Source organism: Phaenicophaeus curvirostris, chromosome 1 (assembly GCF_032191515.1).
Source record: "Phaenicophaeus curvirostris isolate KB17595 chromosome 1, BPBGC_Pcur_1.0, whole genome shotgun sequence".
Taxonomy (NCBI): Eukaryota; Metazoa; Chordata; class Aves; order Cuculiformes; family Cuculidae; genus Phaenicophaeus; species Phaenicophaeus curvirostris.
In genome coordinates, this window is record NC_091392.1 from 24,670,890 (window position 1) to 24,684,384 (window position 13,495).

The 13,495-nt window shown below is 38.6% G+C and overlaps 1 protein-coding gene and 1 long non-coding RNA gene across 3 annotated transcripts in view; one reads left to right on the forward strand and one right to left on the reverse strand.

Moving 5' to 3' along the window:
- Window positions 1-13,495, reverse strand: part of KCND2 (potassium voltage-gated channel subfamily D member 2) — a 270,455-nt gene that overhangs the window by 256,221 nt on the left and 739 nt on the right. The window contains exons 1-2 of one of the 2 annotated variants that reach the window (XM_069850754.1): window positions 13,310-13,370; window positions 11,327-12,503 (exon numbers count right to left, since the gene is read on the reverse strand). In XM_069850754.1, the coding sequence (XP_069706855.1) occupies window positions 11,327-12,441 (1,115 nt within the window). In that variant the 5' untranslated portion in view covers window positions 12,442-12,503; window positions 13,310-13,370. Of the gene's footprint in view, window positions 1-11,326; window positions 12,504-13,309; window positions 13,371-13,495 lie in introns of those variants that run through there. The other variant, XM_069850764.1, reaches the window with a different exon arrangement.
- The window catches only part of LOC138717335 (uncharacterized), a 47,120-nt gene continuing 46,537 nt past the window's right edge, over window positions 12,913-13,495 (forward strand). The window contains exon 1 of the long non-coding RNA XR_011336844.1: window positions 12,913-13,042. This is a non-coding gene — a long non-coding RNA (uncharacterized lncRNA). The remainder of the gene's footprint in view (window positions 13,043-13,495) is intronic.

Sequence of the window (13,495 nt, forward strand, 5' to 3'; positions counted from 1 at the left end):
CAGACTCTCCTGTAATATTTCTATTGTATAGTATGCCTCGATTGCCTCCTTTACAAAAAAAGGATTCTCTACTTGTCTCATTTAAAAGAGTTGTATGTCCGGATTGTCTACTTTAAAAGAGTTGTATGTCCTGATTGCGTCCTTTAAAAAATCACACACCCAAGATACACTCTATAAATTCTGTAGCTTTATCCTCCCACACAAACATAGGGACTGGGAAAAGAACTGTATACAAACAACATGAAATCTTATTTAAGGAAAACTTTCTGCTGAAATTGGATTTGATTGCTTTGAAAGTAAAGGAACTTCTGAGTATGCCTATTGAGCTGGAAAATAGCTATCAGAAAGTATATTTAGGCAGAAGACAGCACCGTTGACGCTAAGGAAAGGAACCAGCCTGTCTTCAGCTTTTTGATACGAGTATCTCTCAAATCCACTTAAGTGGCTCCAAATCCATAGTTCAATCCATTGTTCTGTCCAGTACTCCACAACATCTTGCACTTTTCTCTGTATTTATTTAATTTACTTGCAAAAATGTAGCAAACAGTACTCACTAGATGTGGTTTCTACATAGAGAAATAGGGAAAGCTCACATACCTTCTAGAAATGTGTAGCAAAACCCACAACCTCTTTCCCACTGCATGGCCAAACCCAGTGTAAATCCATTCTGTGGACCACATCCTGGCAGACACTCTGCTGTAACCATGGTATGAAGAGGGCTTGGAGCAGACAGTGGCCAGGAGAAGACAATTGCATCCAAAGGGATTTGTGCAGTTCACTCCAGGCACTGTTTTCTGTCTTCTAGAGACCTGAAATAAAACTGGTTGCTATATTCCCCTCTCACAACCAGGTTTTTATCTCACATGTCAGCACAGCTGCACAAAGGCGTCTGTATTTTAAAGTCATTGGTTGCGCGTGTCAGACAGCATCATCTGTGGTCTGCAGCTGTGCCTCTCCCCAGAGGAGCAGAGAGGCTGTCACGGCTCTGCCAATACAGCAAGAGGCTGAACCGTGCTGAAGGGCTCACCAGCATGACTAGCAACATCTCTTCTCCCATGAATGATTTAATACATTAAATTTCAAAAGTTTGGGCCTTGGGAGGAAAAAAACTCTAAGTCAGATGAACGATGATAGTTATAGTCTTTCAGCAGCTATGATTTCTGCAACGATCTCACTGACATGGGCCTAAGGAAGAAAAGTGCCTGAAGTAGCACATGGTCCAAGACGAATAGCATATATATCACATAATACACACTTTTTAATAAGGAGCTTCCTTTATAATATTTACCTCTAAAGCTCAGCACCTTTTGACACAGATTAGCACCCTGTAGGTAGATTACTGTGTTCAAAAGCAAATCAGATAAAATTTGAGCTTCACTTTCACTCAGAAAATACTGAGCTTGTCAAATCATCAAGCCAGTCTGTGGCTAGATTTACTCTAAACTATCTGTCTGCAGGAAAGCTTCAGTTTGTAGTCTCTGAAGTTTTCCATCCAGGGGCCAAAAAAGTAAATACTGACTATATTCTCAATTGCTCTGGAGTTTACAACGGAAATATTCAAAATTTCATTTTATATAGACACATATCAAATAAATACAAGAAATAGCTGCACCTATTACTTATCTAACTCTCATTACATGTACAAGAATAGGTGTATATACTCCACTTCTCTAGTTCTCCCTGTCCCTAACTGTTGTTATCAATGTCTCAACATGGATGTGATCAACTGATGTAAACAAATGCATCAATAACCAAAGCAAATCAAAAAGCTTAGAAAAGCTAAGAATTCTCAGCTCTATAAGTGATACAAGATACCCTGGCATTTATATCACAAAGCTGCTATTAAAAAGAGTTATTACTAAAGATTTTTTGGGTATTGCTGTGTTTTCAAAAGAAAGGCCACAATTCTTAACCTCTTATTTACCAACAATGAAATGATTAGATATCCTAAACCCAAAATATTCCTTCTTTGCAGTCAGGTTTGGAAGTATCTTAAACCTCTCTACTTTTCACTCCTCTGTGGGAAGCAGGAGGGTTTGGGGACCAGTATGTTGCAGCTGTAATCCACCATGTCAAAGTGCATCAATTTTGTTCCTAAGCAACCCTGCACAGTGCAGTAGTTGCTGTCCATAGCTGATAAGGATGCTCAGAAAATTGTTAACTGGCTGCATGTGGGAGAGATGAAAGTTGCAGAAACTGGAAGTAAGGCCACCAACACAGGAACAACGTTCCTCTTTGGGTTATAAAAAAAGAGGGAGATGAATAGTATCAACAACGAAGAGTAAAGGAATCCACTCATTACATATGTTCTCATACAGGAAACTATTTGATTCATCTTATTGAAAGAAGTGATGACACTTGCATTGCAATGACACAATGCAGCAGACACTTTCCTTTCCATTACTGCACAATGTTAAATTACATCCTTCACAATCTCATAGTCTGATTCTTAGCCATTTACAAGGAATGTCTGGATGGCCAAGCTTGCAAGTGATAACTTGAAAGACTTTTCCCTGTGTATCAGCCAAAATACTTTGAGAATCTGCCAGTACAATGCAAAAAATCATGTTTCTGGATACGCATTTGAAGAAAGTAGGGGTATGACCTCAAAATATCTTTTATTCCAAAATACTAACTAATCAAAGCATGTCAATGTATTATCATAAAATTAGATCATTATAAGGACTTTTATGGAGTTTCACAGTTTTGGGTTTTTTTTATCCAAGGTGATCTAGAATTGTTGTGGAATATACTTAATTTTATTTTAATTTGCCAAAGTACTCAGACTAATTAAATAAATTCCTAGAAGTTTGTGTTTTCTCCTAACATAAGGAGTTTTATCCGAGGAAACTGAGTTTTCAATAATCAAACAGCCAAAGTTATTTCTGCAGATACAGATTTTATAACATTTTTATTTTAATGTTCATATTATAATAGATCAGCATTTAAAAAATATACAAGTGTTCTTAATATTGAGAATTTTGCTTGATGTCACTTTTTGACATGAATCTGAGCTAGACACCACTCACAAATCACAATGATTCCTCGAGAACTATGATACAAGATACTTAGCTCAAGAAAATAACATTTTATACAATGAGCTAGGAAATGTGTTTTAAAGATGTTTCATGGAACACAGATTAAAGTAAAAATCAAGTAACAGAGCTATAGACCATGCTTACAAAACTCATATTAATGAACAAAAACCCAAAAAGTAAATGCAGGCAAAGTACTTCTCAAACCTCCCAGTTAAGCCTACAAACAAATATACATTAAAAAAAAGACAAAATAAAAATATTTCCCACCATAACAGAGAAGATGAATTTTCAGTCATCAAATTGAAGATTACTGTTTACCTTTTCTCACTACACATCAGCATCTTAACAAATTTACTGTGTCTGAGCTAAACATGAGACCTGTTGGCCAATAAATCCTTAGGGTGGATATTTCTTTGAAAAAAACAGAATTCCATAAATGACACTGTTTCATAATTTAGCACCCGGTTTCTAAAAAACATTTTCATTAATTTAACAATATCTGCATGTCATAACCCACATTACTTATGTATCTTTTCATTTTAAGCTGTTCATTTCAAAAACATAGAGACAAGAAAATTAGGATGAAAATATATATTTTCCCTTGGCTACTTTAGATAATTCTTTCACTGCTATTACCCTTTTTATTTTTTTTGTTTTTCTTGAATTACTTATTCCACTTTTCCAAGAATACCATACACTACAGTCTATCTCCTTCCACAGTGTTATGTGAATATAGGGCACACTGTATTTTGAGAAGACCTGAACCCTTATAAGATTAATTTGTTTCTGGTAGGGGTAGAACATACCCAGAGTCTCAGCACAGTAGTCTAGTTATCCTAGCAGTTATTCTTGTGCAGATAAGACTATGTTTTCTAAGGTGACTAGGTATCTAGTTCCCCAGCTTATTTATTTTCAACCGTTCTCCTTTGTGTTTCTAAGCACCTAATCCTCTTTTTGGAATTCAAGCTGGGTGCCTATCCACATCTCCAGATACTTAAATGCCTTTAAAAATCTTCCTTGCAGTGTTTGGCTCCTCTAAAATAATAAACCCAGATTTCACTGTCTTTAAGACTTGACTTCACTGTTAAGCCAACCAGATCCAAGAAACCAGTAATGTGGATGAAACTGGGAAAAAAAGGGATGAAATGTAAAATACTGCTCCTAAATACTATAAATATGCAAAATTTTACTTTGTTCCTATTTTACTTTGTTCCTATTTGAAACCTACTTTGTTCCTATTTGAAATTTTACTTTGTTCCTATTTGAAACCTACATTCTTGTAGGTTATTAGGCAACCTCCCATTTTCTGTAACAGTGCAGGATCAAGCCCTAATTAAGTACATTTACACAGTGGTTCCAAAGTTTTTTTACCTTCAGCATGGAGGTCTGCACACAAGTACGGAACAATGCTGCTCAATGGAATGTAAGAAAAAAACGCATTTTTTCTAAATATGCAAAGAACATGATTGTTTATATGAATAATATCTTTGTATCTTTAATATTTACACAGATAGCAGTCTTGTAATGTTTTGTTAGCTTTTGCAAATGACTTTAACTGCTAGAATCTGTCCTGATGGTAGTGGGAAATTGGTACTGATGACTGGGTATATTAGGATATGCTTTCTAATAATACTCAAGGTGTGTCTATGCTGGTGTAAGAAAAAGAATGCAGTCTCATTTGAATTATGATAGAGCTGAATCTTGTTGATTTTTTTTTAATAAAGTTACAATATTATAGGACTATTACTGGTCACATGAACTTCGGATGTGTTCATGTATAAATCTGAGCCTTCATACACCACATATCTGAGAAAATATTTGTACCCACTATTTTACTAGAACATACTTAAACATATTACATATCAGGTGCTATAGTTAAATGCACTGCTTTGTACTTCATCACAATTCACATTTATTTAAATCTATGCTGTGGAAACAATGTAAATTTCTTTCCGAACTTCGGTGGAAATTGTGGGGGTTTGTTTTGTTTTGGGTTTTTTTTGTCAAAACAAAATCCACAACTTTTTACTTAATAGGGGTATTATAAAATATTACCATAGGTACAGGAAGATCCAAATCATATGCTTCAGCAAAATATACTTAAGAAATAATGGTAGAATTTACACTATTAATTGTGACAGGAGTCAAAGTCCAAGCACGGTAACTATTACTGTTCTGAGAAAAGTAGCATAAAGCTATCATTTCAAAGCACTGTCTATGAATTTAAAAACCTTTCCTCCACTGCATGAGCAATGCAGAAAAAAAGATGATTTAAAGAATATGTCTTGCTCAAAAATCTGTGCTCCTATCTATTGCCCAATAAATGATAGGTACAGAAATATACAAACTCTTTTCCAACACTCTGGCAGCTATCTTGTTCCGTAACTAATGAAACCTGGTAACATTGAATCTAAACTTTGTTTCTGTATTTCTTATTTACATTCCCTCTTTCTAGCTATCTAGTCACTTAAACCCTCCTGAAAAATGTTCTCTCATCAGCTTACTATGATGCAAATTATGAACTGCTGTCAGTGGACTACAACAGCATAAAAATCAAGTAATGGGAGCAGTTCATTAGACTTTCTTTCAAATGTCTGAAAAGTTGTCACTCTGAGGTTGCAAAATGTTCTCAACTTATTTTGGACAATTGTTTTATTTCTGCAATATTTATAAGTTCCCATTTTCAGAAATACATTTCCCATTTCCAGATTTTTTTTGGCATAGCAGTGCTATTTCTAATACTGTATTCATAGATTTATGTGGCTTTTCTATTGCAAATTTTTCTTCTTAGACAGACGCACAATGATGTGAGTCAAGTACAGACTGTCATCACTCAGTTTGAACTTCTTGTGTTCGATCACTTTGAGGTTTTACTAAAATCACAATATTCACTGAGGACTAGTTGAATGATAGGCCATAATTAATAGATCAGGCACCAGTTATAATTACTCTGAGTCAATTTGTTCTGCTGTGCTAAGTCAGCATTTTTCTTTGCTACATCTTGGCCCACACCAGTCTCGCTGTTCTTATTATTGACTCACATTAAAAACAACAAAACACAATTCCATCTGTATCTACCACAGGAGAACACAAATTTGATTCTGAGCAGAAAGATCTTTTTGTCAAGCATCACCATCACACTCTTCCTAACCGAAGTAAGGAAATTCATGCTCAAGAAAAAACAGTGAATTAAGCTAACTCCCCTTCCCCTAAAAGATCTTCAGGATTTCTTTGAACAGGAAAGCTGGTCCCAGTGCAATTAAATAAGGATAGCATGACTCATGTTCTCTGTCAAGCCAACAACAGCACAATACAGTTTGAATAATCTTTTTATTAGAGAACAAATATTATTATTTTTTTTACTGCCATGAAAATGACCCTTACTTTTCACTATTTCAAATTCTCCCTGGAGCCCTGTTTGAATGTCTAGTAATGTGCTTTGAAGGTGATTATACAACATTTTGTCTCTCCTCTGTTATACAGTATTCTAACTATTAAGGCTAAAAATCTCTATTGTGAAGAGGAAAAAGATTGAGACATCAAATACATTTGTAAAATACAAAATTCACTAGGTTGTATACAAGAACACAAAAATAGAACAATGCTATTTGAAAGAGGGTTCAAAATACCAAACACAAAATGAATGAACAAGCCAACATGTAGGTACAAGATACAGAAATAATATTACAACTTTGATAATCTTTACCTTTGTAACAGTAATCATAAGAGTATTTCCAAACTTTTCCTGATATTGTTCACAAAACAAGATTTCTAATTTTGTGCTCTCTTGTTAGATTTTATTGAACTCAATTTTTTTCATACAAGTCCTAAAGAGATGGGGTTTTTTCAGCTAGCACACAGACACCATAAGAAACTAAAGGTACTCACACTGGTCAGAAAAGGACAAGCAGATAACGTGCTTGGCATTTAGGGAAAAAGAGTGATGTGGAAATTTTATGACACTCATAAGGAAAAAATCTATCAAACAAAGGTCAGAAAAAAAATCTGTTATGAGGAAAGTTCAGGTCAATTGAATGACTATGATGAATGAAAGATTTGATCCAATGGTGAAGGGTGAATGAGGATTCTGGAACAAAGAAGCAGAAAAAATAAAGCCAGAAGAGTCTTGACATGAACGTTAAACTTGTCTTGAACAAGAGCGGAAAGGTGTCAAGCCAACAAACAAATCCCCAAACAGGAAGACTATGGAAAGTGGTAGTTCCGAAGAAAAGTGAAGAAAGCAAATAGATGGAATGTACCCATAGGGAATCAACAAGAATGGAAAAAGAGTGAAGATAGGAGAGAACAGAACGTGCAGGAAAATTAAATCCATTGCCCTGTTCCCCTGTTCACAGTTTGAAGTTTTCTGTTGTAACACCCAGTCACCTGCTTGATCATAAAGTCTCTAAGGAATTTCGTATATCTTAGATGGGATTCCTCATACTTTATAGACTATATTAACACACAATGGAAATGAATAGCTGATTTATATTCTCTGGAAAACAAACCTCTAGTTTTTACAAACAAAGCAAATAAATGAATAGTCTTATGTTCAAGCTTCCCTTTATAAAGTATTGTGCTTATCTACAAAAGTATTGTATAACTTCACAAACCTACCCAATGTGAGGCCTATAAATATAAAAGTTTAATATAGCAGTGAGATTGGTTTAGAACAAGTCACAGACGAGCACTGTTCCTTATTTAAAGTATAATGTCTTTATAAAACATAAACCACACTATAGCTCTGCCTGATTTGAGAATAAACATTACCCTTACACCACCAAAACCTTACCAACTATTCCCGCTCATTTCCTGGCTACTGACAGGGTGGAAGCAAAGTCATTAAATTATTATGTTATAAGGTGACAGCAGCAAGTGACATAAGTGTGTCATTATAGGTGCAGGTGTTCACAACCCCCCATATTGAGCTGCCAGTCCCAGTTCAATAGACCTCTGCCAGGTTTCACTACCCTGGTTCTTGACCTTTATGCCCATAACTTCTATGCTTTGCATTGGTACCCTGGATCTCCACAATCTGATTTGTGACCTCTTTCAATTTTATTATCTTGTCCCATTTTGTCCCTACTTTACTTTTGCTTTTGCTACAATTAACATTGTTAAACCACTAATTTGAAATTTTAAATCAGACAGCTCAGTTTCTGGCAGAGTGCATGCTCCTATTCTAGAGTCATCTCTCTCTCTCTTTCAGCCATTACCCCTTTATCACTTCTCCTCTTTTCTTCCTGTTCTTCCATGTAACTTCTCTGTGTACAGTTAACGTACTACTTAAACTGAACAGTCAAGAATAGTTAATAGCTGGGATATCCTTGGAGGCTAAAATATAGTACTATTTGAAGTCATTGGCACTCTGCAGAGGAAAATGTAATCTATGTTTTTTAAAGACACTTTAATTGCTCAGCAATCATGCAGAACTGAGAAATATAGCTCTGTTTCCAAGATAATAACTCCCCAAATTACAAAGGTCGCTTACTCAATACCCTTGCTATCTAGCAATATATGAGAATGACACCAAGACTCACAAACTTAACTTTATGTTAATCTGTTATTTGGTATTAGCTTTCATGGTAATATTTCCCATAACCTGCTGTGTGCTACTGTCATTGAAAGCAAAGACTTCATCCAGCTTTGTTGTTAGAAGGAAAAGATTGTTCATATACAGTCCACTTACATAGCCCTAATTCAGCTAAACCTAAAATTAAAAATGAACAGGAATTATGTAGTAGTAAATGGATGAGAAGCTTTGGCACAGAGCACAGAGGTAGCAGTTCTAATTACAATCAGCTTTCACTGACCCTTGCTGCTTTTCGTTATAATTTTCCCCTCTTTTTGTGTAATTATTGCATCAACTAAAAAAGATTTCAAAGCTTTTATTATGTTAATTCTATTTAAATTATTCATATCTCTATTTAACATTTAAACATAATCTTCATATGGTTATCACGATGTTATTAAAAGGACATCATCTACCTAATGCATTGATTAAAAATTTCCCAGAAGTGTGTGATGTCTGTCATATCTGAACTTATAATTATATCTGAACTTCTGAGAACTTCTGAGGGTGAAATTTCAATCTCTGTACAACCTACTCAAAACTTTCTCTGTGCAAACCACCTTGAGAAAGGAGGCAAGCATGAGCGTATTTTTTAATCCTTCTTACTCCTTTTTATTCCCCCTTAGGACCTAAATATTGTATGGCTGCCAACTTGAAAATAGGTTCTTAGGCTCTATTCAAAGGGATTTTTAATGACGTTCAAATCTCATCAGTACTTTTGAAGATTTTACTCCAACTAATACATCAAAACCCGGAACTGTAGAATAATACTCTTTAAAAAAAAAAGAAAAAAAGAAAGAAAGAAAAGAAAAAGAAAGAAAGCAACAAATCATATCAATGCCACAGAGATATCATACCTACATCATAATCATCTGCAAACTGACTGTAAAACTGAAGACAAAGCTGAGGGCAAAATTCTGCTCAGGACCATGGACAAGAACTGCCCAAACCTTCCATCACCACGAAAATTACTTACTCCAAACCCACCTTTGGTTACAAAAAACACAGACTTGCTCTGGCTCTTTCGTAATAACCTTATATATTCTAAACATTGGTAAATTCACAAGACCTAATTTGTTGAAAACCTTTCAGTTCTTATTAAAAATATAGGGCCAAAACCATCAGCATTAGAAAATACAGAGCTACGGAACTAGTTAGTTGTACAACTTGTCCTTTCTGCTAACTTGTCCCTTCAGTTTGTCACTACCAGAAGAAAACAAAAACAAAAAAAGAAAAAAACCCAGGAACCTAAAAAGCAGATTAAAATTCCCAAAGCTCTTGTCACTCCTTTTTAGCATAACTTGCCCTTACAAGTAGTATGAAATATTTACAATACACTATATTTATCTTCATTTGTTATATCACGCTGAAGATAAAAGCTCTGTATAAAAAATGGTGGCATAAGACAGTCCCTTTATCTTTTTCAATATTCTCTATGTGTGTTTCCCAACTAATTACAATTGCACATAATAAATCAACTTTTTCATAATAGTTAATAAAGTACTTTCATTTTGTTAAATTTAAAAGTTATACATTTTTCATAAATCTCAACAGTCCCAACAAGATGTGGCAAAGCACTTGACTAATAACGTGATGAGGTTTGTCTTCATAGAAGTGAAAAGTTTGTCTTTTAATATCTGTAATTATTAAATAACTAGACAGTTTCTAAGGAATGAACAAATTTTCAGTTTCACAGATGCTAATTTACAGCTCAAAATTAAGAACAGGTCAAAAAATAGTCTACTCAAATTAGTCAGCTTTCTAAATCCCTGTTGTAATTACAGATAAATGCAGTTTACAACTTGGTGCACAGAATCAGCTGATAAAATATGACTGGTATCAGAGACTTGACAAAACACTATCTCCTGTCATTCCACTAAACCGCACTGGAGTCTGATGTCAACAATGACATTTTTTAACTCCTAATTCTCTGGAAGAATTTATATTGCTACTAGAATTATTATTTTAAGACTTATGCGTGATCTGTGATGTGTCTCGCATTTATTCAGTTAATTTTCCAGAGTCTATCACTGGTCAGTGTAGCTTCACACTTGTCATTCACAAGTTACAGGTCCATGGAAATCAAAGAAAATCTATCCAGTGTCTTTAATAATATCAGGAATAATTTTTATGAAGATTAAAGTATCTGTACCTGGTTTATTTTCATGAAAACAAATCACTTTGTAACACCAAACTCAATATCCATGTCCACATCAATACATCGCTTCAAAGAAAATGGCAGATCCACAAACTTTTGTGCGTGATCAGATTGAAAGACTGCACTTGGGTTCTCCTTACAATTATCACTACTTAGCAACACTGTAACAAGTACTGTCAGCAAACACATTAATTTCTTAAAAATCCACTTTTAACTTGCAATTATTCATAAAACATTCCAATTTCACTATCCAAACCCAAATAAAATCTGAGAAAAAAACTGTGAAGAACCCAAGCAATTTCAATATTGTTTTGCTCTCCTGTTTGCTTTTCAGGTTATCTGAGTTTTGCTGTTTGATTATTTTAAGTTAAGGAACCCTTCTAACTCACTCGCATGTGTAAAATCTAGAAAGAAGTGATGAGTCGTGTTCATAAAGTTCTGCAACAAAAACTTACCCTGGCATTTTTTCTATCAACATCTTTTTAAATTGAGTATTTTCCATTCATGCCAACACACTCGTGGAAACGTTGGCTGTAACCAAACACCAGCTGCACTTACCCCAGTGTTGTCATGGTGACAATGGTGTACCAGAAGGCTGCAGGGATGCTGGTGAACTTGCTGGCTGATGAACCTTTCTCTGCATAGTACATAACTGTGGCAAAGATGATGATGGCCATAGTGAGTGAGAAGAGGAGGAAGCCTAACTCCGAGGCACAACTTTTCAGGGTATAGCCCAGGATGCGCAACCCCTGAGAGTGGCGGGAAAACTTAAAGATCCTGAAGACACGAAAGACTCGTAGTGTCACAAAAGCGCCACTGACATCCTCATTATCTGTCATCACCAGGCCAATATAATACGGCATGATGGCGACCACATCAATGATACTCATGACACTGCGCACAAATTTGTAGCGACTAGGGGCTGCCAGCAGACGTAGGAGATATTCAACTGTGAATATCATGACACAGGCAGTATCCAGACAGAAGAAAGCCACAGCATAGCGCTCTCCACAGGGCAGCTCTTTGATGTGACCTGGGCTTACCCCACAGGGCACTGTCTCCACCACATTGGCAATAACAGAGACGGCAATGAAGAAGCCAGTGACATAGTAGAAGACCAGAGCCAATGTACTGGTGTGTGGGTTTTCAAAGGCCCGCCACATCCTCTGCCGAGCTGTCATTGAGGGCAGGGAGCTCTCAGCTGCATGATCCTGATCAGCATCATCCTGCAGGCGCTCGGCATTCTCACGCCGGCGATCCTTGTACTCCTCATAACAGCAGTCACCAATGATCTCAGGGATGATGCCAAAGAAGGCCAGCTCCTCATCATAAGCCGAGATGCATTCCTGACGCGGATAATGAAGCTTCCCAGTACGGTAGAAGTTGAGAATATGTCGGAAAATATCAGGGTCCCGATCAAAAAAGTACTGCTGCGTCTCAGGGTGATAGAAGAAGTCCCGCTCCGAACTGCCCAACAGAGTATCAGGGTAGCGTTCTAAAGTGTCCAGCCACGTCTGGAACTGGATGCCACTCACATTCAGCACAATGAGAGAGTCCTGGCTTCGCTTCCTCTCCTGCCGTGGAGCAGCTGGCATGGGACCTGTGGCCACTGGCATCCATCCTATAGCTGCTGCCCTGGCAAAGGGTAACCAAGCTGCTACTCCCGCTGCCATGGTCCCAAACACCCACTACAGCTCAATCTAGAGCCAATCTAGAGGCAGTTCTGGTCCAGCCACTAAAATAGAGAGGGAAAAGAAAAATACAAACGCTCACACATTTCTGAAGCAAAAGAATTTCAGAACATTGTTGTGATTTTCAATATTAACCCAAAATCTTTCTGCTTCCTTTTTATTTCCTCCCCTTTTTCATCCCAGAAGATCCTCTCCAGGGGCTGCTTAGCCAGTCAGGCACTCGGAAATCAACGTATCGGAGGCAGCCGCTCCAGCAGCCAGAGCCCTGGGATCCACGGTCCGCGCCAGGCGCCCGGATGGATGCGGCGGTCCCCGCAGCGCTAGCGCCGGGAGCAGCTCGCAGCCCCGGTGCGGCCACCCGGCACATCTCCCTCCCCAGCCCCTCCTCGCTCCGCTCCCCGCCCGCCGCCGCGGCTCCGCCGGAGCCCTCCCCCGCTCGGCCGCGGCCCCGGGGCGGCAGCGACACCGATGCGCCGCCTGACCTTGATCGCCGCCCCGGGGACTCCTCCTGACCCCGGCTCGGGGCCCCGGGAGCCGGCGGGGCAGGGGGAGGAGCTCCGGGAGGCGGCATTAAACTTTTAAGGCAAGTTTTCCGCGTGGGGAAAGCGCCGGAGGGCGGAGGGGGCGCGGGGAGCGGCCCCGGGAAAAGGGGAGGCTCCCCGGGACGACGCGGGGCGAGGGGCGCGGGGACCGCGGGGGCATCGCGGGAGGTGGGACGCACGGGGCATCCCCGGCCGCGGCGGGCAGGGGGGCGCGGGGCTCCGTAGCGGATCGTCCTCCCTCCTCTCGCCCTTTCCCCTCGGCTCCGCTCTCGCAATCCCTCCGGACGCGCCCGGCCCGCGGCACCTACCTGGAAAGTCTGGCGAGAGCGCTCAGTTGCATAGAGACTTTTGGAAACGAGGGGCGGGGGGCGGGTGTGATTTGGTGGCGGGGGGGGGGGGAGGCTCTGCCTCTCGATCTCCGCGCCCCGCCGGGAACGCCGGCGAAGTAGTCGCTCCTGAGAAAGCTCGATCGCATCCAAAGGGACATCGATGAT